The sequence below is a fragment of the Protopterus annectens genome, chromosome 1.part1 (assembly GCF_019279795.1).
Source record: "Protopterus annectens isolate FY-2018-M chromosome 1.part1, PAN1.0, whole genome shotgun sequence".
NCBI classification, from domain to species: Eukaryota; Metazoa; Chordata; order Ceratodontiformes; family Protopteridae; genus Protopterus; species Protopterus annectens.
Genome location: NC_056726.1, coordinates 295460597 through 295486027, shown reverse-complemented (window position 1 = coordinate 295486027; position 25431 = coordinate 295460597). Strand labels below are relative to the sequence as shown.

Here is a 25431-nt window from a genome sequence, read left to right as displayed (position 1 = left end):
AATCAGCAGAAGGGTTCTTAAATAAGAATTGATGGGAGTCAGGGACTCTGTAAAATCTATCAGGCTTAGAAGGAGCAAGCGGCAAGGAATCAGGATTTAAGTTAGCTTCAGAAAAAGCGTCATCCACAATATCAAGTACAGGAGGAATAGCCAAAGGTCTGTGTTGAGGGAGAAGGAGAAATTCCCTAAGCCTCTTCTTGGAAGCAGAGTAATCCTGACCTTCCCAATGAAAATGCTCCCTCATCTCATGTAAGGTTTCCCCAAAAGAGAAATCTTCAGGGGGGAATAGAGTCCTCTGCATCAGAATCCTCATAAGGAGGAAAAGAATAATCCTGGTCAGAGGAAGAGACAGAAGACACAGAAGCCTGATCAGATGAATCATAAGGAATATCCTGTCTAGGCCTTTTTTCTGGAGGAGGGTGAGAACCCCTAATCATTGTAAGTAAATCTTCAGCCATCCGAAGTAATTGCTTCTGGGACTTGGGAGCTGTATCCGAGGAAGCTTGTGAAGAAACCCTTGGTTTAACAGGAGTCTTTGACTTTGCCTGTGTCTTTGTAGAAATAGTGATATTAGAAGGCCGAAAACCCCCTCAGAAGCCGGTACCTGCACAGCGGTTCCAGACCCATCTGAAGGAGCGACGTCCAAAGGTCCTGCAGCAGCTAAAATACTAGGCCTAGAAGGCTCCCCATGGGAGTCCGTGTCGGCCATCGGTTCCGAAGTGGCGGACGACAGGGGCTGCAAAAGCGCCTCACTGACGACCGAACCCGCTGGCTCCGGCTGCAAAATATCATGTTTGGACCTCGGAGGCCTATCCTTGTCTTTGCGTTTCTTTTGAATTTCGGTTGTCAGTAAAGTATCCGACGACATCCTATAATTGAATCGTCTACCGAAATAATTCAAGGCCCAATCGTACCTACGCTTGATAGTGCGAGAATTAAACCTGGCACAGAACTGACAGCAAGAAACGTCGTGGTCAGGGCCTAAGCAAGGTAGACAGTAAGAGTGGAAATCTTTATGAGGTATTTGTTTTCCACACGATATACAATTATTAACTTTTTCTGACATCGGAGGAGCAAGAAAAAAGTTTCCCCAACGGGGTACTTAGCTTGAGAAGAGAAGTAGAAAACTTCGGACCGACGACAATCAAAGCACGTTGTCTGAAAACGCCAACCAACGACTTGCGAGCTGCTTTCTACCGCACAGCAAGAAAGACTGGGGAAGATGGCGTTGGCTGTCAGCTTTATACCTCTGCGTTCTGACATCAGGGTGCTTGCTGGTACAGCCGACGCCGGACCCAGACTTTGGGATTCTGGCCGACCTCGGGCTGCCTGCCGGCAGGATCACCCTACAGTTATGACTGCAACAGTGAAACACGAAGAACATCCTGGACTGCAGCTGTATAAGCACTCGAACATCTACATTTATGGTAGGTACAAAACTGTACTATGTTCATCGTGCATACAGCTGCAGTCATAACAGATGGGAAGAATCCCAAAGCTAAGTAGTAGGGGTGGCAGGCACTAAGAGGAACTAGGAGGAGCAAGGATGCCCTGCAAGACAGCTGTGGCAAATCCCGCTCTAGATTTAGAGTAAAGTGGAAGGTGATAGTGTTTGGAGAAAGTGTGCACTGAACTCCAAGTGGCTGCTTACAAAATGACCTTGGTAGAAACCCCCCTGAGGAAAGCTGCAGAGGTAGCTGCGGCCCTTGTGGAGTGGGATCTGATGCTTGAAGGCACAGCTTTTCCATGAAATGAGTAACAAAAGCGTATGCAGTGGGCTATCCATTTTGAGATTGTCTGTTTGGAGATAGCCTTTCCTTGAGCACCTGTAGCATAGGACACAAAGAGTTGCTCGGATTTCCTGAATGGCTTTGCCCTCTCCAAATAATAACAAAGTTGTCTGTGAATGTCCAAGGAATGCAGTAGTCTTTCCCCTTTGTTTTGTGGGTTAGGATAAAAGGTAGGTAAGTGTATAGTCTGATTCAAGGCTACACTGGATACTACCTTTGGCATAAAGGTAGGGTTGGTTCGTAAGGAAACTCTGTCCTGATGGAAAATGATGAAAGGTTGCACAGCCATGAGGGCCTGTAGTTCCGAAACCCTGCGTGCTGAGGTGATAGCCAGAAGGAAGGCTGTTTTCCATGACAAGTATTGTAGTTCTGTTGAAGCAGCTGGCTCAAATGGAGGAAGGGTCAGCTTTTCCAATATGAAGTTGAGGTCCCAAGCAGGGACTGGTGGTTTCCTTGGGGATCTTATATTCTTTGCCCCTCTGAGGAACTGTCTTAAGAGATGAGAGAATAAAGGAGGATCTGTGTTGTATTGTGCAGAAATGGCTGAAGCGTGGATTTTGATGGAGGAGAAGGAAAGTCCACTGTTTAACATCTCAGCTAGGTACTGTAAAATTTGAGGTAAATTTATTACCCAAGGATTCTGGCCCTTTTTCTGATTCCAGGCACAAAATCGTTTCCATTTGGCAGAGTAGGCTTTTCTAGTAGAAGGTCTTCTGGCCTCCAAGATGACATCCTGCACCTCCTTGGAGAGGAGGGTCTGTTGTGAAATCAAGGGATTCTCCATGCAGCTAGATTCAGGGTTTTGAGCTGGCTGTGAAGAGTTTTGAAGTTGTGCTGGGACAACAGAAGAGGCACTAGAGGTAGGATCCATGGTGGAGAATGTGTCAGCCTCTTCAGGAGCGGATACCAGTGTTGTCTTGGCCAATCTGGAGCAATGAGAATCATTTTCAGCCTCTCTGCTCTGGCTTTTAATAGAACTTTGGGCAGCAGAGGAAGAGGCGGAAAGGCATAGACTGTCAACGTTGTCCAATTGAAAGAAAGTGCGTCCACTTTCCAGGCCTGTGGATGATAGCTCCTTGAACAAAATTTTTTCAATTGGTAATTTCTGTGGGTAGCAAAGAGATCAATGTCTGGCTGTCCCCATGCCTGAGTAATCTTTGCGAAAACTTGAGGATGCAACTTCCATTCGTGTGGATCTGTCATATTTCTGCTTAGGTTGTCTGCCAGTGTGGTTTCCTTCCCTGGCAGGAATTGTGCCTGAAGTTGGATTTGCAATTCCAGAGCTGTGTTCCATAGGGTCATGGCTAGTCTGCACAGGGGGTATGAATGAGTTCCCCCTTGTTTGTTTATGTACCACATCACTGTGGTGTTGTCTGTCCTTATCAATAGCTGGCCTGGATGCAGTAGGTCTTTGAAGGCCATAATAGCATTTTGCACTGCTAGCATTTGCTTTTGGTTGATGTGTAGGTGCTTCTCTTTTTGGGACCATTTTCCCTGAATGCACTGATCTGTCATGTGTGCCCCCCAGGCGTAGTCCGAGGCGTCTGTTGTGATTATTTGAGTTGCTTGAGGTACGCAGAAAGGGAGACCTATGTTTCTTTGGCATGCTTGAGCCCACCACAGAAATTCCTTTTGAAGACATGGAATGAGTGGTATAATTGTTTCCAAACTGTGGCTGTGCTGAGACCATAAGTTTTTTAGGTACCACTGAAGTTTCCTCATATGCAGCTTTGCAGATGGGATCAGAAGGATGCGAGATGCCATGAATCCCAGAGCCTGCAGGACTTTCCTTGCAGTCAGCCTAGTGAAGGTAGCCATTTTGCTGAAGTATTGAGATAGTTGCCCTTGTTTGTCTGGCGTGACGTAGGCCATCTGAGTGGTTGTATTCAAGCTGGCACCCAGGAAAATTATTTTTTGAGAGGGTATTAGTTTTGATTTCTTTTTGTTGACTGTGTATTCCAGAAAGTTCAACAGTTTTATTACAAACGCCAGGTGTTTCAGAAGTATGTCCTTGCTGTCCGCTTGGATCAGGCAGTCGTCCAGATATGGGTATATTTGTATTTCTTGAAGTCTGCAGAAGGCAATTACTGATGCCAGGCATTTCGTAAACACTCTGGGCACAGTAGATAAGCCAAAGGGCAATGCAGAGAATTGATAATGGGTTGAACCTGCAAGAAATCTGAGGTATCTTCTGCAATCTTGTCTGATAGGGACATGCAGGTATGCCTCCTTCAGGTCCAATGTTACCAGCCAAGACTCCTTGCCCAGCATGGGAAGAAGCTGCTGTAATGTGAGCATCTTGAATTTTGGTACCTGTAAATATGTGTTTAGGATGGATAGGTCTAAAATAGGTCTCCAATCTTTGTCTTTCCTTGGTACCAGGAATAGTCTGGAATAAAACCCTTGACCTTGTTCTTTTGCAGGTACCTCGAATAGCTTTCATGTCCATGAGAGCTGAAATTTGTTTTTGTGCCACTGCCCTTTGATTTTGTGGCAGGTTTGGCATGCCTCTCATTTCTGGAAGGGTGTGAAAGTGGAACCTGTAGCCTCTGTCTATAATGTCCAGAATCCATTTGTCTTTTGTGACAATATGCCAATTTTTTGAGAATAATGCCAGTTTTCCGCCCAAAGGTGCTGCCATTAAAGCTTTGCTTGGCAGATAAAGGGGGAAGTCATTGTGTCTGCTTTCTGAATGACTGTGATCTATCTTCTCCACCTCTTGGGGTTGGTGCTTGCCATTGTCTGGCTCTGAATGATCCTTGAGGTTGCCCTCTACCCCTCGGGCATCTGTATCTGCCTCTTTGAGGTCTGTCCGTGGCTGGAAAGGACCAATTTTTTGAAGGCCAGTTTCTGCTGAAACGTGGAGGTTGTACCTGCAGGAAATCTTTTACTGTTTGCATTGATCTCGCTTTTTCCTCCATTTTCTTTAGTACCTCCTCAGCTTTAACACCAAACAATACATCTTTTTGAAGAGGTGCATCTAGTAATTTAGCTTTGACATGATCTGGTAAGGCTTGCTCTTTGAGCCAAGCATGTCTACGTATGTCTGACCCTGTAACAGCAGCTCTACATGAGGCCTCTAAAGCATCAAAACCACACTGCAAGGTATGTTTACCCACTTGCTCTGCACCATGCAACAAATCCTGCAACTCTTTTAAATCTGGTTGTTCTGGTTGTGTCATTTTGCTTTTCAACTGAGATAACAAAAATTGTTGATACTTTAACATACGAAACTGACAGTTTAATGCCCTCATGGTTAAATTGGCCGAGGTATACACCTTTTCCCCCACCTTTCTAAAGCTCTGGAATCTCTCTCTGAAGGTAATGGGTTTTTAGCAGTAGAGGCCTTAATTCCCTTGGGACCCTGTGAAATAGTTTCTGGGTCAGCAGTTTGGCTTTTGTATAGGAACTGGTGTGAATCAGGGACCCGGTAATACCTGTCCAGTTTAACAGGAGCTGGAGGTAAAGAATCTGGGTTGCGGCTGGCTTCTGTGTACACATCATCTAATATATCTAAAACAGGAGGGATAGCCAGGGGCCTATGCTGGGGGAGCAAGAGAAAATCCCTGAGCCTTTTCTTGGAATCTGAGTAATCTTGGCCTTCCCAGTGAAAGTGTTCCCTCAAGGTATGCAGGGTTTCCCCAAAAGAGTAGTCCTCAGGGGGGAGACTGAGGGAATAGACTCCTCTGCATCAGAGTCTTCAAAAGGAGAATAGGTATAGTCCTGGTCCTCAGAATGTTCAGAGGTAATAGAGGCTTGATCTGAGGAAGGGTAGTCTTCCTCTAATCTGGGCCTTTTGTCCGAGGGGGGTTGAGAACCCCTGATAAGAGTAATCAAATCCTCAGCCATTTTGAGCATCTGTTTTTTAGGCATGGGGCCTTGAGAAAGGGTCTGAGGTCCCTGTTTTTTAGTTTTCATGGCTGCTTTAGATTTTGTGAAAGCTTTAATAGAGAAGGAGGAAGGCCTGAAGACACCTTGAGAAATGGTAGGCCTGTCTAAACTCTGAGTTTCCCCGCCAAGAGTGGCGTCGGTATCTGTAGTTGGAATGGGGACCGAGGAACCTGCGACCTCGGGTACTGAAGACACCGGTAATGAAGTGTCATCGGTACTCAGGGGCTGCGTAGGTGCCTCGCTGAGAACCGGAGAACCGGTAGTCGGCCTTAGCATGGTGTCAGTAGGAGTCGCGGACCTCGTATGTCGGTCCTTATCTTTGCGTCTTTTACTCAAAACTGGAGTCGGAGTATCCGATGACATAATGTAATTAAATTTTTTACCAAAATAGTGAAGGGCGAACTCCGCCCGATGCTTAATAGTGCGTTTGTTGAATCTAGCACAAAAACGGCAGGCCGAGACGTCGTGGTCTGGGCCTAAGCAAGGAATACAGAAAGAGTGGAAATCCTTATGCGGTATTTGCTTCCCACATGAAATGCAATTATTAACTTTGTCTGACATCGGTCTGAGGCAAGAAAAGTTTCCCCAACAGGGTACTTAGCGTTCAAGAAGACTTCGGCTGAAATATTTTCGTAAATCTCAGGAGCTGGCCGACCGGCACTTGCGAACTGCTTCTGCTTCGGGCACCGCACGGCAAGAAAGACTGAAGAAGATGGCGTCAACTGGATCTTTTATACCCCTGCCGCACTGACGTCAGGGAAGAAGCGACGACAACCGACGCCGGACCTAGACTTTGGAATTCAGCCGACCGAGGACCCGCCTGACGGCAGGATAACCCCATCTGTTATGACTGCAGCTGTATGCACGATGAACATCCCCTAGAATCCGTGTCAGAAAGGGTAAGATTCTTGGCAGTAGTAGCCTTAATGCCTTTTGGTCCTTGGGAAATGGTCTCTGGATCCGCAGTAGGATTCTTGAAAAGGAATTTGTGAGAGTCAGGTACTCTATAGTACCTGTCAGGTTTCCTGGGAGCTGGAGGCAAAGTATCCGGGGTAAGACTGGATTCCAAGAAAACATCATCTACAATCTCCAGAACAGGAGGGATAGCTACAGGCCTGTGCTGAGGCAGGTTTAAAAATTCCCTGAATCTCTTTTTGCACTGAGTGTAGTCCTGGCTTTCCCAGTGGAAATGCTCCCTAAGGGTATGCAGGGTTTCACCAAAAGAAAAATCTTCTGGAGGGGAAGCAGAGGGAATGGAATCCTCTGTATCAGAATCCTCATAGGTAGATAAGGGTATGTCCTGGTAGTCAGAAGGAACAGAGATATCAGATTCCTAATCAGAAGGAAAATCAGTTCTAGGTCTCTTTGAGGGGGAAGGCTGACTTCCCCTAATTAAGGTAATAAGGTCCTCAGTCATTCTAATCATTTGTTTTTGGGGCCTGTGGGCCTGAGAATGCGCTTTGGTCATCAGTTTCCTAGGCGTAGTGCAAACTTTAGGCCTGAGAAATTCGGTATTTTTGGCTTAAAACGAAGTTGTCAGTTTAATATGAAAATCGGTAACCTGACTACACCCTCAGAAGCCAGTGCCTGCACAGCTGCTTCAGACCCATCCAAGGTAGAGATATCTGCAGGTTCCACAGTTGAAGAAGCATCTCATGGGATTCCGGACTCCGAATGGGTCTCAGTAGAGGCCTGCGAATCTGTAGAAGTGGGTATCAGGGGCTGCGAAAGCGCCTCACTGAGTACTGACGGACTGGCGACTAGCTTAACGGTAATGTCGTTGGCAGTTTTGGAGCTATGCGGTCTGTCTCTGTCTTTATCCTTACATGTTTTTGGAAGATCGGTAGTTGGATGGCTTACTGACACCATTTCAGAGTACGGAGGTCGAGAGCGAAACTATTTAGCTACAAAAATTGCCAGACAGATAGTTTGGGCGTTGAACAAGGCACAAAACCGACAGCGAGGGACGTCGTGGTTTGTGCCTAAACAGGTGACGCAGTAAGAATGAAAATCTCTATGAGATATTTGCTTTCCACAGGCAAGACAATTACTCATTTTTTCTGACATCGGTTAGAGCAAGAAAAAAGGATCCACAACGGGGTACTTGTCTTTTAAAAGACTTCACGTCTGGAACTCGAAAATGAAAATTTCAGGAGTCGGCCAACCAGCACTTGCAAACTGCTTCTGCTTCGGGCACCGCACAGAAAGAAAGATTGATGTAATGGCGTTGGATGCATGTTTTATACCCCTGACGAACTGACGTAATGGAAGAAGCGACAACATCCAACGCAGAAATCCCAAGACTCTGGTATTCAGGCAGGCTGAGAACTACCTTCAGGCAGATAACCTAAATGTGATGACTGCAACAGTGAAAAACGAAGAACATCTACCTATAGAATGCCTACAGGAAATGGAGAACAAAGAACATGCCCTCAGTTTTGAGGAAATGACCTAAGAGAAGAGTTGCTTGATTTAATAGAGATGGACAGACATATTAAGATCAGTGAAAGAAACAGATTACAGAAAGTCCATACAACTCAAAAAGTTAGAAGTTTGATAAAACAAATTAAAACTAATTAGGACTGTCCAAAGAAATTCATGGGGTATAACAGAAGCAAATGGGATATATTACTGTGCAGTTAAATTAATAACATATAAAGTCTTACCACAAAAATACAGGGTAGTAAGGGAAAATAAGAAGAGAAATTGAATGCCATTATGGCAGTACTGAATAGAGAAAATTATAAAGCAATTAAGACAAGAAGTGTCACTGTTGGAAGAGTATAGAAGAGGGAATAGATCAACAAAAATACTTAGAAAGATAGACGTGATAAAAGTAATGCACAGTATCAGAACAGTTCAGGATCTATCATGTACTATTGCAAATAATAAACTAAAAATATTAGCACAGGCAGAAAAAAAGTAGAAGAGAAGTAGATAAATAAAAAGGAAAAGTACAAAATAAGAAATTTATTGATGACCCAAAGAAGTTTTGTAGAGAACTGGGAAACAAGGGAAAAGGAATTGAAACACCACAAAAAAAGAAGAAATAGTTGCATTTTTGGAGAAATATTTATGAAGACCGCAATGCAAATAGTAGCTTGCTACAGATCCCCCACCATGCCCCAGGATTCCCACTCCTCATTTCTTGATACACTGGAAAATATTAGGGTACAACCTAACACCCTAATAATGGGCAATTTCAACTACCCCACCATTAACTGGGAAAACTACTCATGTACCAACGCTTGTGCTCAATGTTTTCTGGAATTCATAAATTCTAATGCCTTGGATCAACTTATCCACACCCCCACCAGGGGCAACAATATCCTAGACCGGGTCATTACCAACATGGGCAACCAGTGTTCCACAGCAGAGGTCAATTCCTCGTTGGTCAGATCCGACCACAAGCAAATCACCCTAGACATGCACATCCCAGCCCCACCCCCATTAGGGAAACCACCATAAAAAATTTCTCCGAAGCCAACTTCATGCTTCTTAAGACAGAAGTGGCAAACTTTACGACACCCATGCTGACGGACAGTAGAGATACGACTGCTGAATCCTATACAATCGCACTTTATAAGCACTTACACGAGTGCATGGATTGTGCAATCCCGAACAGAACCAAGATGCTATACTCCAAAAAAAGGAAGCCAATCTGATGGCCCCCTGCTATAAACAAACTCTACAACAGAAGAAAGAAACTGTTGCAAAAAAGAGTAAAATCCCATGATTAGAGGAACTCCCTGGTCAGCCTCAGTAAGAAGCTGAGATCCCTCATAAAATCCTCCAAAGCTAGTTACGAAAACAAAATCACCACTGATTCTAAAGACAACCACAAAGCACTCTATAGCTATGTCAAGAATCTCAATGGCAACACTCAGATCTGCACTGAGTTACAGCACAATGGCACTAAATATACAGAACCAACTGATATTGCCAACATCTTGGCAGATAGGTTCAATGCTAACTTTACCCCTCTCTCATCCCCTAAAGGGTCCATCTCTATACTGGAAGAATGCAAAGTACCTGTAATCATGGCTGCACAGGTAAAAAACACACTCTCCAAAGCCAAGAACACATCATCCATGGGACCTGACAACATCCCAGGATGCGTTCTACATGAACTACAGAATGAACTGGCACCCCACCTAAGTACCATGTTCAATCATAGCCTCACCTCAGGCTTCGTGCCCAATGAATGGCACACAGCAACAGTTATCCCACTCCACAAAGGGGGAGCCACCACAGACCCAAGGAACTGGGATTCCGGATATTGGCAAAGGCTCTTGCCACCCCCATAGTGCCTTTTTTAGGCAAGGCTCAAATTCTAAACCTACCACCCTAGAACACAAAAAAGGAAAAAAACTAAGGGTAATGCTGCTCAATGCCAGAAGTCTAAATCTCAAAATGCACGCACTCGAGGCCCTTCTCAGTATGGAGAACATCGATGTCTGTGCTGTGACAGAAACCTGGTTCAAGGCTCCTGAGAGCACCCCAGCGCTATCAGGTTTTACCTCATATCATGCGTTCCGCCCCAAAATCCGGACAATACCAAGAAAGGAGGAGGGGTATCCATATTCATCAAGGACACCCACACCTCAAGACTGGTGGCAACGCATGATGCATCGGAGACCATCCAGGTGCAATTAACCGTAGGCAAGACTGCTCTGCAAATTGTAGCATGTTACAGGCCACCCTCACAAACTCAGGAACCTCACATGGCCTTCCTGAAAACACTAGAGGATAAATGTATCACCAAACACCATCATACTAGGTGACTTCAATTACCCTAATATAGACTGGGAACACTACTCAAGCCCAAACACCCTAGCCCAAAAGTTCCTGGAATTCATAAACTCAAATGCCATGGAACAACTAGTCACCATCCCCACAAGAGGAGATAACATACTTGATCTCATCATCACGAACATGGGAGTACAATGTTCAACACCGAAGTATACCCCTCACTGGTGAGATCAGATCACAAACTAATCTCGCTGGAGGTCCTCATCCCACCCCCACCTGAAATAAAAAGACCACAGTAAAGAACTTCTCAAAAGCCGACTTCACACTTCTAAAGACTAGTGTGGTCTCCTTTAAGGCCCCGAACCGGCGGAAAACAGTACTCAAGCCGCTGAATCACTTACAAATGCCTTCTACCAGCACCTGCAGGACTGCATGGATAAGGCAATCCCAAGCAAAACAAAGACTCTTTGTACCAAAGGCAAGCGTCCAGTCTGGTGGTCCCCAGCCATAAACAAACTCTACAACAAAAGGAGGAAGCTACTACAAGATAGAGCAAAATCCTTAAAAGGTAAGACACCCTTGATCACTATAAGTAAAAAACTAAGAGCTCTCATAAAATCATCCAAAGCAAATTTCGAGAGAAAAATAGCTAAAGACTCAAAAGACAATCATAAGGCCTTCTTTAGCTATGTTAGAAACCTAGGAGGAAACTCCCAGATATGCTCAGAACTAGTTCAAAATGATGTGAAGATTACTGATCCTACAGACATTGCCAACATACTGGCTGACAGGTTCAGTGCAAACTTCTCCCCCCCCAAAAGGAGAGATATCTATACCAAACGATTGCAGCCCCAAACATCTCCAGCGCCCAAGTGAGAACTGCTCTCTCCAAAGCAAAAACACAGCATCCATGGGACCTGATGGTGTCCCCGGCTGTGTGCTCCACGAACTCAATGAGGAATTAAACCCACAGCTAGGACAGCTGTTTAATCAAAGTCTTACCTCTGGATACTACCCAGGAGTGGCGCACTGCAACTGTGGTCCCACTTCACAAAGGCGGTGCCTCCACCGACCCTGGAAATTACCGCCCATTAGCTTGACAAGCCTTATCTGCAAAGCCATGGAGAGGATCATAATGGACCTCATAAATAAAGACATAGGGAATTTGCAGACTTTGGATCCAACCCAGTTTGGCTTTGTCAAAGGCAGATCATGCCTTTTAAACTTGGTTGACTTTTTCAAACAGTCACCAAAGCCATTGATGAGGGAAAGGCAGTCCATACAGCCTACCTCGATCTGGCTAAGGCCTTCGATACAATACCCCACTCGGGTATCATTGAAAAACTCATCAGCTTAAATGTTAACCCATACATCACAAGATGGGTTGCAAACTGGCTGAGTGACAGAACCCACAGGGTCAGAGTTGCTGGCGCCATGTCAGACTCAAAGCCTGTCACAAGTGGTGTCCCACAGGGCTCAGTCCTGGGCCCACTCTTGTTTGGCATCTACTTTTCCAAGTACAAGCAAACACAGGAGGGTTATGGCTGACAAAGTTTGCAGATGACTGCAAACTGGGCCATAGTAGAAAACACATCTGACACAGATATCCTTCAGAAGGGTCTCACAGAAACGGATAACTGGTGCCAGAGCCACGGCCTAAAGTTAAATGCCAAAAAATGCATAGTCATACCCTTCGGGAAAAACAAGGTTACCCCTAGCTACCAAATAGGTGGCAATCCACTGAGCACAGAAGAAGTTATCAGGGACCTGGGGACCCAGGTTGATAGTAGTCTGTCATTCGACACCCATGTAGCTAAAGTAGTCAGGAAGACCTTCTACATTGCCCACCTTATCATGAAGGGATTCTCATCTAGATCAAGGGAGGTCATAGTCTCCTTTACTCATCACTCATCAGACCAATGATTGAGTACAATGCCCCATTCGGAATGTATCTGACCCGACACTTGCAGCAGCTGGAGAGGCCACAAAAGTTCCTCACCAAAAGGATAAAGGGTCTCAAAATCTGTCCTATGCTGCCCGACTGAAAGAACTCCAGCTCTATTCAGTCGCCACCGCTTGCTCAGAGGTGACCTTTGCCTAACATACAAGGCCATGTCAAACCCAGATTTGATGAATATGCTTCACCTCAAAAATCTAGATCCATCAGAGCCACAAGGGCGGAGACTTAAACCTCGACACGGCTATTAATAGGACATGCTGGAGGGATAGATTCATCACCCAAAGACTCCCTATGCTGTGGAACAAAATCCCGGTACATGTGAGGCAGAGCACCTCGCTGGCCTTGTTCAAGAGAAATCTTGACCAATGGATGGGAGATCGCAGATATACCCCAGGGATTACCTCAGTGTCACTGCTCGACAGAGGCACAGCAAAATAATGGGTATAGTTCCCCATACTAAAGGGGTGGCGTAAGCCACAAAACGATGGGCTAGGCTTGTAAATGCCCTCGGGCAGATAGCCTAGTATGAACCTATGAACCTATGAACCTATTAGCCTGACGAGCCTGGTCTGCAAAGCTATGAAGTATATCATCATGGAACTTATAAACAATGACATAGGCAATCCCCAAACTCTGGACCCTACCCAGTTTGGGTTTGTAAAAGGCAGATCATGTCTCCTAAACCTGATAGACTTCTTTGAAGTGGTCACCAAAGCTGTAGATGAGGGTAAGGTGGTACACACAGCCTATCTAGATCTCGTCAGGGCTTTCAACACCATCCCCCACTCTGGAATTATAGACAAACTCACTAAACTAGGTATAAATCCCTATGTCACAAGATGTGTTGCCAATTGGCTCACTGACTGAACCCACACTGTGAAAGTAGCAGACTCTAAATCCAACTTCAGACCAGTGACAAGTGGAGTACCACAGGGTTCAGTCCTAGGTCCTCTCCTGTTTGGTATCTACTTCTCTGAAGTACAGGCTAACACAGAAGGTCTTTGGCTAACAAAGTTCGCAGATGACTGCAAACTAGGAGCCATAATCAAATCTCCTAATGATGTGGACATCCTACAAAAGGGCCTCACTGAGACGGATGCCTGGTCAAAGCCATGGCCTCAAGCTCAATGCCAAAAAGAGTACTGTCATCCCTTTTGGTAAAAACTCTGTACCCATGAACTACCACATAAGCGGTAGTCTACTTAACACTGAAAGTGTGATAAAAGACCTTGGGACACAGGTGGACAGTAGTCTCTCCTTTGATAATCACATCCCCACAGTAGTCAGCAAATCCTTCTACACCTCATCACAAAAGGTTTCTCATCCAGGAAAAAAGAGGTCATTGTTCCCCTCTACTCATCACTCATTAGACCCATTATAGAGTACAATGCCCCTTTTGGTATGTACCTCACAAGACATCTACAACAACTGGAAAGGCCACAAAAATACCTCACAAAGAGGATTACCGGCCTCAAACAGATGCCCTACGCAGACCGTCTCAAAAAAAAATCCAGCTTTACTCTGTCGCATATCGCCTACTCAGAGGCGATCTCTGCCTAACATACAAAGCTATGTCAAACCCAGAGCTATTGGACATGCTCCACATAAAGAAATCCAAATCCCTCCGAGCTATACGCTCTAGGGACCTAAACCTTGTCACCACAATAAACAGAACATGCTGGAGGGATAGATTCCTGTCTCAGAGACTTCCCATACTCTAGAACAAACTACCTATCTATATCAAACAAAGCTCCTCATTAGCACTCTTCAAGAAAAATCTTGATGATTGGATGGGAGATAGGAAATTCACCCCGGGGATCACTTCTGTGGCTCTACTTGACAGGGGCACAGGAAAATAATTTTCTTGGGTGGCAAAAGCCAGGGTACCATTTGGCTAGGCTTATATAGGCCATAGGGCCAATAGCTTAGTACCTAGCTATGAACATAAAGATACTAAATGGATAGAATAAGTCAAAGAAAGAATAAGAAGTTCAAATGTACAGGATATGCAATGGGATTAAGTAATGGCCAGAGAAATTGAAACAAAGTTAAGAAAAGCTCCTAACTGTAAAATCCCAGGCTCAGATGCAGTACCTAACTTCTGGTTAAAAGTATTAATATCTTTACATGAAGATTAAGCCATGAGTAAGAACTGTTAATATGTATACCCAGAACAGACACCATCCTGGCTACTAACAAGAAAAAACAATACTCCTACTTAAGAGTGAACCTGCAAGCTATCCTAAAAACTATAGACGAATAAGTTGCCGTCCGATGACTTATAAACTATACACTGGAATTGATGCTGACAGAGTTTATGGTCATTTAGATGAAAACTTAATCATGGCACTAGAACAAAAGGGTAATAAAAGAAAGTTGTACGGAACAAAGGATAATTTGATGTTAAATAAAGTCATAATGGAGAACTATAAAAAGGGGAGGAACCTAACTATGGCATGGATAGACTATAAAAAGCATTTGACAGTATCCCACACTCATGGATAAACGAGTATAAGATACACCGTACACTGATCGATTACATCACAGCAACCATGAAACAGTGGCAAACTACTCTGCAGTTAAGCCATGATAAAGGACAAATTATTATTCCACTGATAAAAATTCAAAGGGGGATATTCCAGGGTGACTCTCTTTCACCACTGCTCTTTTGTCTTGCCCTTAACTCATTAAGCTGTCTACTTAACAGATTAGGTTATGGTTATAATTGTCCTCCCATTAAACAACAAAGTGTAAAGACTTCTCTTCTTTGTGTAGATGATTTAAAACTGTATAGTTCATCAGATGAGGGACTGAAAGCACAACTACAAGTGATCAAAACTTTTTCAGAAGATATAAGAATGTCATATGGTCTTGATAAATGTACAAAAAAAACCTTTAAAGCAGGAAAGCTGCAGCACCAAAAAAACATCAGTTTGGGACAGGAATGTGATATAAAAGAACTTTAGCAAGAGGGAGTGTAAATATTTGAGAATTGATGAAGGATCAACAATAAAACACGAACAAATGTGAATAAACCCAGTAAGGACTATTTTAGAAGGCTTAAATTCATACTAAAAACAGCATTGACATCTAGGAATAATATCCAAGCTATAAACCAATGTGCTCTTCCTGTCCTAACTTACAGTTTTGGAGTGACTGACTGGTCCCAAAAGGTGCAGGATAGTTTGGACAGGAAAACAAGAAGGATGCTTCATGCTCACCAAATGTTTTATAAAAATCAGTGCATACCAAGACTATATATTCCCCATTCTGAAGGGGTATGGGCCTCCTTGAATTTGATTACATGGACAGATCTACGATAGTAGGACTGCATACATATCTGCCAACCTCACAAGACCCAAATGTAATGAAAGTTTTGAGACATGCAGAGAACAAGCCTAAGATGACTTCCCAGCTTAGTCTAGCAGAAGCATATTGGCATCAAGTGGGAATGCAAATCAAACCAGAAGCAGATAAAAAATCAGTTAGCAACTGAATCTGGAAAAAAACAAAAGAAAGAATATAAGGTGAAGGATCAGATGAGAAGGCAAGAATTGTGGAAAATGCATAAATATAGTTGCAAGTATAGGAAACTCTTGGAACAACCTCATGTTGATCAGGATCGAATGCAATAATGGTTAAGGAGAGGTGAATTTAAACCAAAAGATGAAAGGTTAATACTGGTGGACTACATACACGTTGGTTTACAAAGTCCATTGAACATGTGGGAGAAGCAGACAAATGTAGGTTTTGTAAAACAGAACTGGAAACAGTTGCACATCTTGTTGCTGGTTGTGCTATATTAATGGCAGAAGGACTGTTTACTGAAAGGCATGATAATGTAGCAAGATCGTTGCAGTGGGGATTGTGCAAACATAATGAAGTAGCTGAAAAACACTGATAACATAAGCCACAGAGCATCATAGAAAATGATGACATTTATATCACATGGGATCACCCATTACCAACAGTGAAAAACTAGATGTGAGAAAACCAGATATAGTAGTCCAGGAAAAGAAGACAAAAGTAACACTGATTACTGAAATCACCATACCCAGTTACTACAGTGTCTTACGTACAGACAGACACAAAGTCATAAAGTACCATGATTTGCAAGTAGAAATGAGGGCAATGTGGAAGAAAGATACCCAGACAGTTAAAGTAGTAGTAGGATTAACGAGTCTTATAAAAAAGAATTTAGACTCGTTCTTAGATATGTTACCAATACATGTAACTTCACACAAACGGCAGGAGTCATTACTGGACACATTGTGGATGTTGCGAAGAGTACTTTTGTTTAACATCAAAGACTGAAACAATACTAATTTCATGAACTTTAATTATACCTTGACTTAAGAATGAGGCACATTCACATCATGGCATTACAAACCCAAAAGACTTGGAGAAATTGAAAGAGCATTCTGCATGTAAAAAGACGACAGTTACTAAGAAAGCAGTAGAAATAATTTGTATTCCTGAAGATATGAAATGACATCTGATTACTTAAGTGGCAAAATAAAGCGTTTGGAAATCTTTATCATCCCCAATTTAACAAACGATATAACAGGGAAAAATTTCCCACTTTAAACATTAAAGCAGATAGCTTTTTTGACATATCATCACCTAATATGTGTGGGTACAACAGCCAGTGAGAGAATAAGCCTAGAGTTTCAGCTCTGCCTAACCTAGAAAAATTATAGAATACTGTATACTGAAAAACAAGATAACTTTGAACAGAGCCGTAGTGATATTCTTTCTCAGCCAAAATACAGAACACCATGTAGAAGTAAAAGGGTTTTATGCATCATGTTTATAAAAGAAAGGAACAAGAAAAAATAAGCAAGACAATAAAGTGTAATATTATGTTGCCTTTCTTATGAGAAGATGTTTCAAATGTATTTTCAATGCAAAGGATGTATGTTGTACAGATGAATTTGTGTGTGGAAATGTTGAGAATGTACAATAAATGATATGACTAGTACAATTAAGGTATCGTGTTGTGTGTTGTAATAGTATAATTAAGATATCGTGTGTTGTGTGCTGTAATAGTACAATTAAGGTATCGTGTTGTGTGTTGTAATAGTATAATTAAGATATCGTGTGTTGTGTGCTGTACTAGTCCAATTAAGGTATCGTGTTGTGTGCTGTAATAGTACAATTAAGGTATCGTGTTGTGTGCTGTAATAGTACAATTAAGGTATTGTGTTGTGTGCTGTAATAGTACAATTAAGGTATCATGTTGTGTGCTGTAATAGTACAAATAACGTATCATGTGTTGTGTGCTGTAAAAGTACAAATAACGTATCATGTGTTGTGTGCTGTAATAGTACAATTAAGGTATCATGTGTTGTGTGCTGTAATAGTACAATTAAGGTATCATGTGTTGTGTGCTGTAATAGTACAATTAAGGTATCATGTGTTGTGTGCTGTAATAGTACAATTAAGGTATGGTGTTGTGTGCTGTAATATTACAATTAAGGTATCATGTGCTGTGTGCTGTAATAGCACAAATAACATATTGTGTTGTGTGCTGTAATAGTACAATTAAGGTATCATGTGTTGTGTGCTGTAATAGTACAATTAAGGTATCATGTGTTGTGTGCTGTAATAGTACAATTAAGGTATCGTGTGTTGTGTGCTGTAATAGTACAATTAAGGTATCATGTGTTGTGTGCTGTAATAGTACAATTAAGGTATGGTGTTGTGTGTTGTAATAGTACAATTAAGGTATCATGTGTTGTGTGCTGTAATAGTACAATTAAGGTATTGTGTGTTGTGTGCTGTAATAGTACAATTAAGGTATCATGTGCTGTGTGCTGTAATAGCACAAATAACATATCGTGTTGTGTGCTGTAATAGTACAATTAAGGTATCATGTGTTGTGTGCTGTAATAGTACAATTAAGGTATCGTGTTGTGTGCTGTAATAGTACAATTAAGGTATAGTGCGTTGTGTGCTGTAATAGTACAAATAACGTATCATGTGTTGTGTGCTGTAATAGCACAAATAACGTATCATGTGTTGTGTGCTGTAATAGTACAATTAAGGTATCATGTGTTGTGTGCTGTAATAGTACAATTAAGGTATCATGTGTTGTGTGCTGTAATAGTACAATTAAGGTATCGTGTTGTCTGCTGTAATAGTACAATTAAGGTATAGTGTGTTGTGTGCTGTAATAGTACAAATAACATATCATGTGTTGTGTGCTGTAATAGCACAAATAACGTATCATGTGTTGTGTGCTGTAATAGTACAATTAAGGTATCGTGTGTTGTGTGCTGTAATAGTACAAATAATGTATCATGTGTTGTGTGCTGTAATAGTACAATTAAAGTATCATGTGTTGTGTGCTGTAATAGTACAAATAACTTATCATGTGTTGTGTGCTGTAATAGTACAATTAAGGTATGGTGTTGTGTGCTGTAATATTACAATTAAGGTATCATGTGCTGTGTGCTGTAATAGCACAAATAATGTATCATGTGTTGTGTGCTGTAATAGTACAATTAAGGTATCATGTGTTGTGTGCTGTAATAGTACAATTAAGGTATCGTGTTGTGTGCTGTAATAGTACAATTAAGGTATCGTGTTGTGTGTTGTAATAGTATAATTAAGGTATCACATGTTGTGTGCTGTAATAGTACAATTAAGGTATCGTGTTGTGTGCTGTAATAGTACAATTAAGGTATTGTGTGTTGTGTGCTGTAATAGTACAAATAACATATCATGTGTTGTGTGCTGTAATAGCATAAATAACGTATCATGTGTTGTGTGCTGTAATAGTACAATTAAGGTATCATGTGTTGTGTGCTGTAATAGTACAATTAAGGTATTGTGTTGTGTGCTGTAATAGTACAATTAGGTTATCATGTGTTGTGTGCTGTAATAGTACAATTAAGGTATCGTGTTGTGTGCTGTAATAGTACAATTAAGGTATCATATGTGTTGTGTGCTGTAATAGTACAAATAACGTATCATGTGTTGTGTGCTGTAATAGTACAATTACGGTATCATGTGTTGTGTGCTGTAATAGTACAAATAACGTATCATGTGTTGTGTGCTGTAATATTACAAATAAGGTATCATGTGTTGTGTGCTGTAATAGTACAAATAACTTATCATGTGTTGTGTGCTGTAATAGTACAATTAAGGTATCATGTGTTGTGTGCTGTAATAGTACAAATAACGTATCATGTGTTGTGTGCTATAATAGTACAAATAACGTATCATGTGTTGTGTGCTGTAAGCCTTGTGAGTTCTGCATTACCACTTTCTTTCTTCCACAACAGTAGTGACCTCAAACATGTATGTTTTGGGGGAAGCAGGAGATAAGCTTCTCATACATGTATGTGTGTTTTTATGCAAGGTTTATGTTTCCATGGTGAGTCATGGGCTTATGTGAGGTGTCTCTCTTGGAATATAGAACATCTGAGTGTTAGGTGTAGGGAGTTTTAAAGTTAGGAATAGTCATCTCAGTAAAAGTAGATTTTAAATATCCATTTTGTGCATTTGTACTGCTTCACTGTCCAGCAAGACTTCTAAGTAATCAAGAAAATGTACTTATGTAATACAGGATAACTTACACCCAGAGCAGCATTCACCCAGATATACAACATACTCACTGAAGGGTCTCTGCTTGCTATTACTACGCACACAATTATTTCATAGCTTAATATACTGAACATGTAATTAGTGTTGCTCTTATTTACTACGTTTGTGTAACTTATGCAATTGACTTGGTGTGCACTGTCTAAATGTATTACTGTCAGCTTAACATTTTCTACTGAACTATATCAAGTGTATATGCCAAAACAATGTTTTTGCATAAAAGAGCTTGGTCAAAGCAAAAAAAAAAAGGCCTAAGGACAAGCTTATCTACCCAGTTAATAGGGCAGTAGAGAAATAATAAAAAAAGACATATCTTTTCTACAGCTTCACTGCTGAGCAGCAAATATCAACGACACATATCTGAGTTTTAAGAGAAGCAATAAAGTATAGTGACTGGGACAATTGGCAGGAGACCTAGGCAATTAATTTAACTACCTGAAGTTTCAGCCTCCTTGTCTCAGCAATCCCATGTGATTATCATAATTAAACTGCAAAAAATAATCCTAGTTCTTCCTCTTTGATATGCTACACACATACATGAAAAGAAAAAGTGTAGATCAAGCTCCATAGTTAATGACTCTGAAATGGAAAACTATACTAGACCCTTGACTTAGCATTATGACTCTCTCAACATGCAGCTTTAATTGAGGTTACCAATCACTTACACTGTATGTGAAAAATTACAGGATCACAGCCGTATTCTCTGCTTTATATCAACCTTATCACAATCATTATAGAAAATAAGTTCACCCAGCAAAAAATATACTCTTAAATGCTGCAACAAATACTTACAGAGTAATTAGCCTGTGGCTGTATTTTTCCTGCCCAGAAAAGAAAGGCAGAAGTTTTACCGGAAGTCATAACTGATGCTGCCTCCAGATCCTGCATCCGGCATGGGAAGTCATAGTTCCAGAGAGTGCGTCCTGTGCTGCCATCAATCATCTCCACCTGCAGAAAAAGAACAACTTTTGGCTAAATCCAGGACAAAACGTCTGGTGTTATCATAAGCTGGACTACCAGGCAGTTCTGAATGGCAGCATGATCAGCTCCACTACATTCCTACCTGGCTAACAAAATATATGCTACACAATGGCTACCACAATAAATAAATGAAGTATGGCTTCTAGACATTTTATTAGCTCTGGGGAATGACACCATGCACCACTATGGCTGCAGGCATTTCAAAATGCAGGTCATCTACTAAGTCAGCTCACAAGCATGATAAAAGGAAAATGCACATTGCAAAATGAGTCCTCTTCACTGTGTAAAGAGGATCTACAGCTCCTGAATACAAATGCTGTGCTATCTATGGATAGTCGGGGCCACCTCTCAGTAAACATCACTCATATCAAAACCTTTGGAAAGTGAGGTAATCATACCATGCCTGCATGATAAGAAGGAGAGGCAGAATAGACAAAAATAAAACAGCATGAGCAACAAATGGGAAACTTAATTAGCTAGAACGTTAGGAGATACCATGTCATGGTTTAAGCAGAGGGCTTATTTTAAAATTAATACTGTGTCTGTACCTGTAGCTCCTGTCTTTTTGTCAGTGTTACCTGCCACTGCTTTCAAAACACTTATTTGACATTTCTGAACTGAAACTATATTTAACACATGCCTATATTTATTACACACCACTAACTGCAAAGCAATTCTACATTTCTGGATTGATACTCTAATTACTGCATATGTGTTTATCTGAGAAGTTCAAAAAAGATGTAAACATGTGAAACCCTGACTAAAACTCAGAAGACCAGAGTTCAATTAGTGATTCAGGCACTGGAAGAAACAGACATGGTGGATACTAGTGAACGGCTACTGTCTTCATGCCCATCCTGGGGGGGGGGGGGGGGGTTGCTGCTTGGGTGACATCTACAGGGAACACTAGGTGTTACACCCATAGAGCACTGACCTGCTAATCACACTCTCCCCTGTGCGGGTACACTGCTAGTGGAAAGTCAACATGCAGAGGCATGGGACAGAGCCACCACAGGGAAGAAGGGAGGTTCAAGGGAGAGGGTAGGCTGCTCTATTGGACCCTGGAGCTGTCCTTCTCCTTATCATCTCACTCTCAGTACAGGGGGGAATGATCAGCCACCCAAGGCAGGAATGAATGGGTTACATAACTGGTGTATAGCCTGTGGATGCCTGGCCTCTCCTATACTATAATGATTAAAGGAGACACAAAATAAAATGGTGTTAGCTACTGCAAAACCTTCAGTGACCTAACATAAAGAACATTGGTATTTTTTGCTGTCACACATGCATTTATTGCTTGCATTTTCCTGAATAGAACCTGTTTGGGGCAAAGAACATCATTGAAAGCAAATTGATGCACTCACTGAAAATGTACATAATACAATACCTATAACTGCTTATAATACTTCAAATGATAGATGCCACATCCTACACAACACTAACTTAAACTTAACCTAAACCAAAACCTAACCCTACATCAAAACCTAGGCATATCCCTAAAGTAACCAAAACCAAAACCCCACATCTGACCTCAAACCATATTTCAACTCTAATCCTAAAGTCACAGAGGTGTAGAAGTACTACAACCAAATCTGCCCAAACGGCATTTCATTCCAATACAATATGAACCAAATGTGATTTAATTTAAATGTTAACATTTGCATAAATCAAATTTACCCAAAAGGGGTATACCAAGCTATCAACGAATAAGCCGCCTGATGTGACTTGTTTGTAAAATATTAATTTCTGCATACCTTACAAATATGTTATGTTTCAGATGCCATTCCAATCCAGTTTGATTTTTCAAGCAGAGCTTACAAATGCTGTCCGTTGGATTAAAGATGCTTGAAACACTTAAACGTACCGTAGATCATTCTGTTGGTACTGATTTCTAAGCTATGATTTATAAACAATCTGCACATCTGCACAGTGCTAACCCCCCAAGAAGCTGTGCTGTGTGATGAGGCAGAGAGCTATCCATAGATGAATGTGTAGACCCACTGCACTGATGAGCAGGTCATCTGTCTGAATAAATTAAAACCAAGCAGAGTTAGGATTACCAAATGACAAAGCTCTTGTGATGCCCTGTCAAGCAAACAGGGAGTGTCACCTATATCACTACTGCAATATGTTAATGAGCTGGACCTCTATATGTCATGGAACTAAGGTCAGAACGTGAGCAGTATAAACAGCACTGCTGCACACGATGAACATCACTGCTGCACATGATGACAGCACTCCTGCACATGATGACAGCACTCCTGCACATGATGACAGCACTCCTGCACATGATGAACAGCACTGCTGCACACGATGACAGCACTCCTGCACACGATGACAGCACTCCTGCATATGATGAAGTTAAGTGCTGCAGAGTGATGCAGGCAAGCAGGAAATGCCACACCAAAATGTTTAGCATGGGCTACTAACGGTAACATAGGAGGCCCGGCATGTGGCCACTTATTTTAGCAATAAAACAGGGTGGAAAAGGGGTACACAGTAAAGTAAGAAAGGAGAAAAAGCAAGTAAAGGAAAATGCACAAGAAGAACTAACTGCACAGTGTAATGTTTGAAGGGTTAGACAGGTTATATTTTTGGGGGGGATTCTCTTTTTTTCAAACTAAGATAGGTATGTTGATGTACATAAGGGTAAAGAAGAGGGCTAGCAAAAGCAGTGGGTGCAGACACGCATACATTAAACAGCACAGGTGTGGGTGTCCATATAAAAGGTAAGATGGACAAGGGAAGGTAGCAGGCACACAGAAGGTGGATAAATGATGACGAGTACTGGGCAATGCACAAGGCTTTGGATATATAAACATGGAAGGGGTCACATCATGAAACGGATAGCATGGGGGTTTTAATATGGAGGGATGTCATGATGGTCCACAGCATAACTTACTCATATCAACCATGAGAATTCACTCTCCTTGAGGAGATGTTCAAGTCCTCCAAAGCAAGACCCAGCTGCTGGTCCATCTTGTCATACACCCACTGCTAATGTTGTTACAGGACAGAGACAAGGCACAGCTACCTTCTGGAGAGGAGGGTACTTCACCCCCCCCCCCCCGAGAAGTGGTCTCATTTACCTCCCCTGACACAGGCTCAGCAGTAGAACAGTAGCTGCATGTGAGATCCCAGAGGAGACAGGTCTCCCTCTTCCTTCTTTGGGTCTACAAAGTGGAGACAACAGGAAGACTATGACAAATGACATATAAAGTAACAGAAAAGAAAGGGTACACTGAAAGTGATAGTGAAAACATATACACCCCTGCACACATGCACACAGTGATAGTGAAAACATATATACCCCCTGCACACATATGCACACAGACATGGCTGCCTCTTGCTTCACACCCTAGCATGTTTAGTCTTTGCTCCTTTTCAGCTGTTAATAAAAAAAAGGTTGCAAGTAGCACAAGACAGGACACTGTTCCCCCAGTCACATGTAGCACCCAGACATGTACACAAATATTTACAGTATATCATTGGCTGCTCTCTTTGAATCTCCTCCTTCCAATGATGGATAAGGTTAGGTTGATGTTAGTTCAGGTCACTGTACTAATGCTTGCACTGTTTGGCAGTACGCTTAATATCAGCTCCCCTGGCCAAACCTTGGCTAAGTCATACCAGGCATCTTTTGTGAAAGGGACATCATAATGACCCCAGCAGACACTATGATGTACTTGTGAAGAATGAACTAGAATATCTTGCTCTCCTTGCACAAGGCTGGAGACCTGCATTTAGCAGCCTGAGAAGCTTCCACGGCCATGACTGTAGTTACTGTAGCAGAGCAATATCAATATGGTGGGCACAGAAACACACAGACACACACACACATAATATGGCATGAAACATACTGCTGCATGGTTGTTGGTTGTTCTGTGCATTTATATGAGCAGCAGCATGCACAGACTATAGTCCTAGTGCCTCTTCAAATCCTGCATGGAAGTGTCAAACAGCATGGCTAAGAAATAAAGCAATCCACAGATACTGATGGCAAAAGTCCTCAATTGCATACACAATACACTAAATTATTTAAATTAGCATAATTTGCAGCAGTATTACTATTGTGATATCTCTCTCTCTCATGAAGAGTATTGCAATGCTATATGGATTTCACTTCTTTGTTGTGGAACTACTGAATAGCTACTCAGGAGACTCGTATCTGCAGTTAGCTGGTACGGCACATTCTCAGCAGGTGTATTACTAAGCTCTCCATTTTGCCAGCTGTATTTGTTTGCTGTACTGAGGCATTAATCTCAAGCATAAGCTAGGAGATGTTGACTGTGTCATGCAAGATACATGTGACATATACACTATGGTGTAAGGATCTACATTCATCTCCAGGAAATGACATGTTTGATACATGCTTTGATCACAGGAAAATTATTAGCTTGACTAAAACTAGCGTTTCACATGCAGTCCAAAAACGAGTGGCCCAGGGAT

General features: G+C 42.0%; 1 protein-coding gene across 1 annotated transcript in view; it reads right to left on the bottom strand.

Annotated features, from left to right (window-relative positions):
* FAM234B (family with sequence similarity 234 member B) overlaps window positions 1-25431 on the bottom strand; it is a 1027012-nt gene that overhangs the window by 188193 nt on the left and 813388 nt on the right. Inside the window, exon 13 of the mRNA XM_044087023.1 lies at window positions 20794-20949. Coding sequence (XP_043942958.1) covers window positions 20794-20949 — 156 coding nt within the window. The remainder of the gene's footprint in view (window positions 1-20793; window positions 20950-25431) is intronic.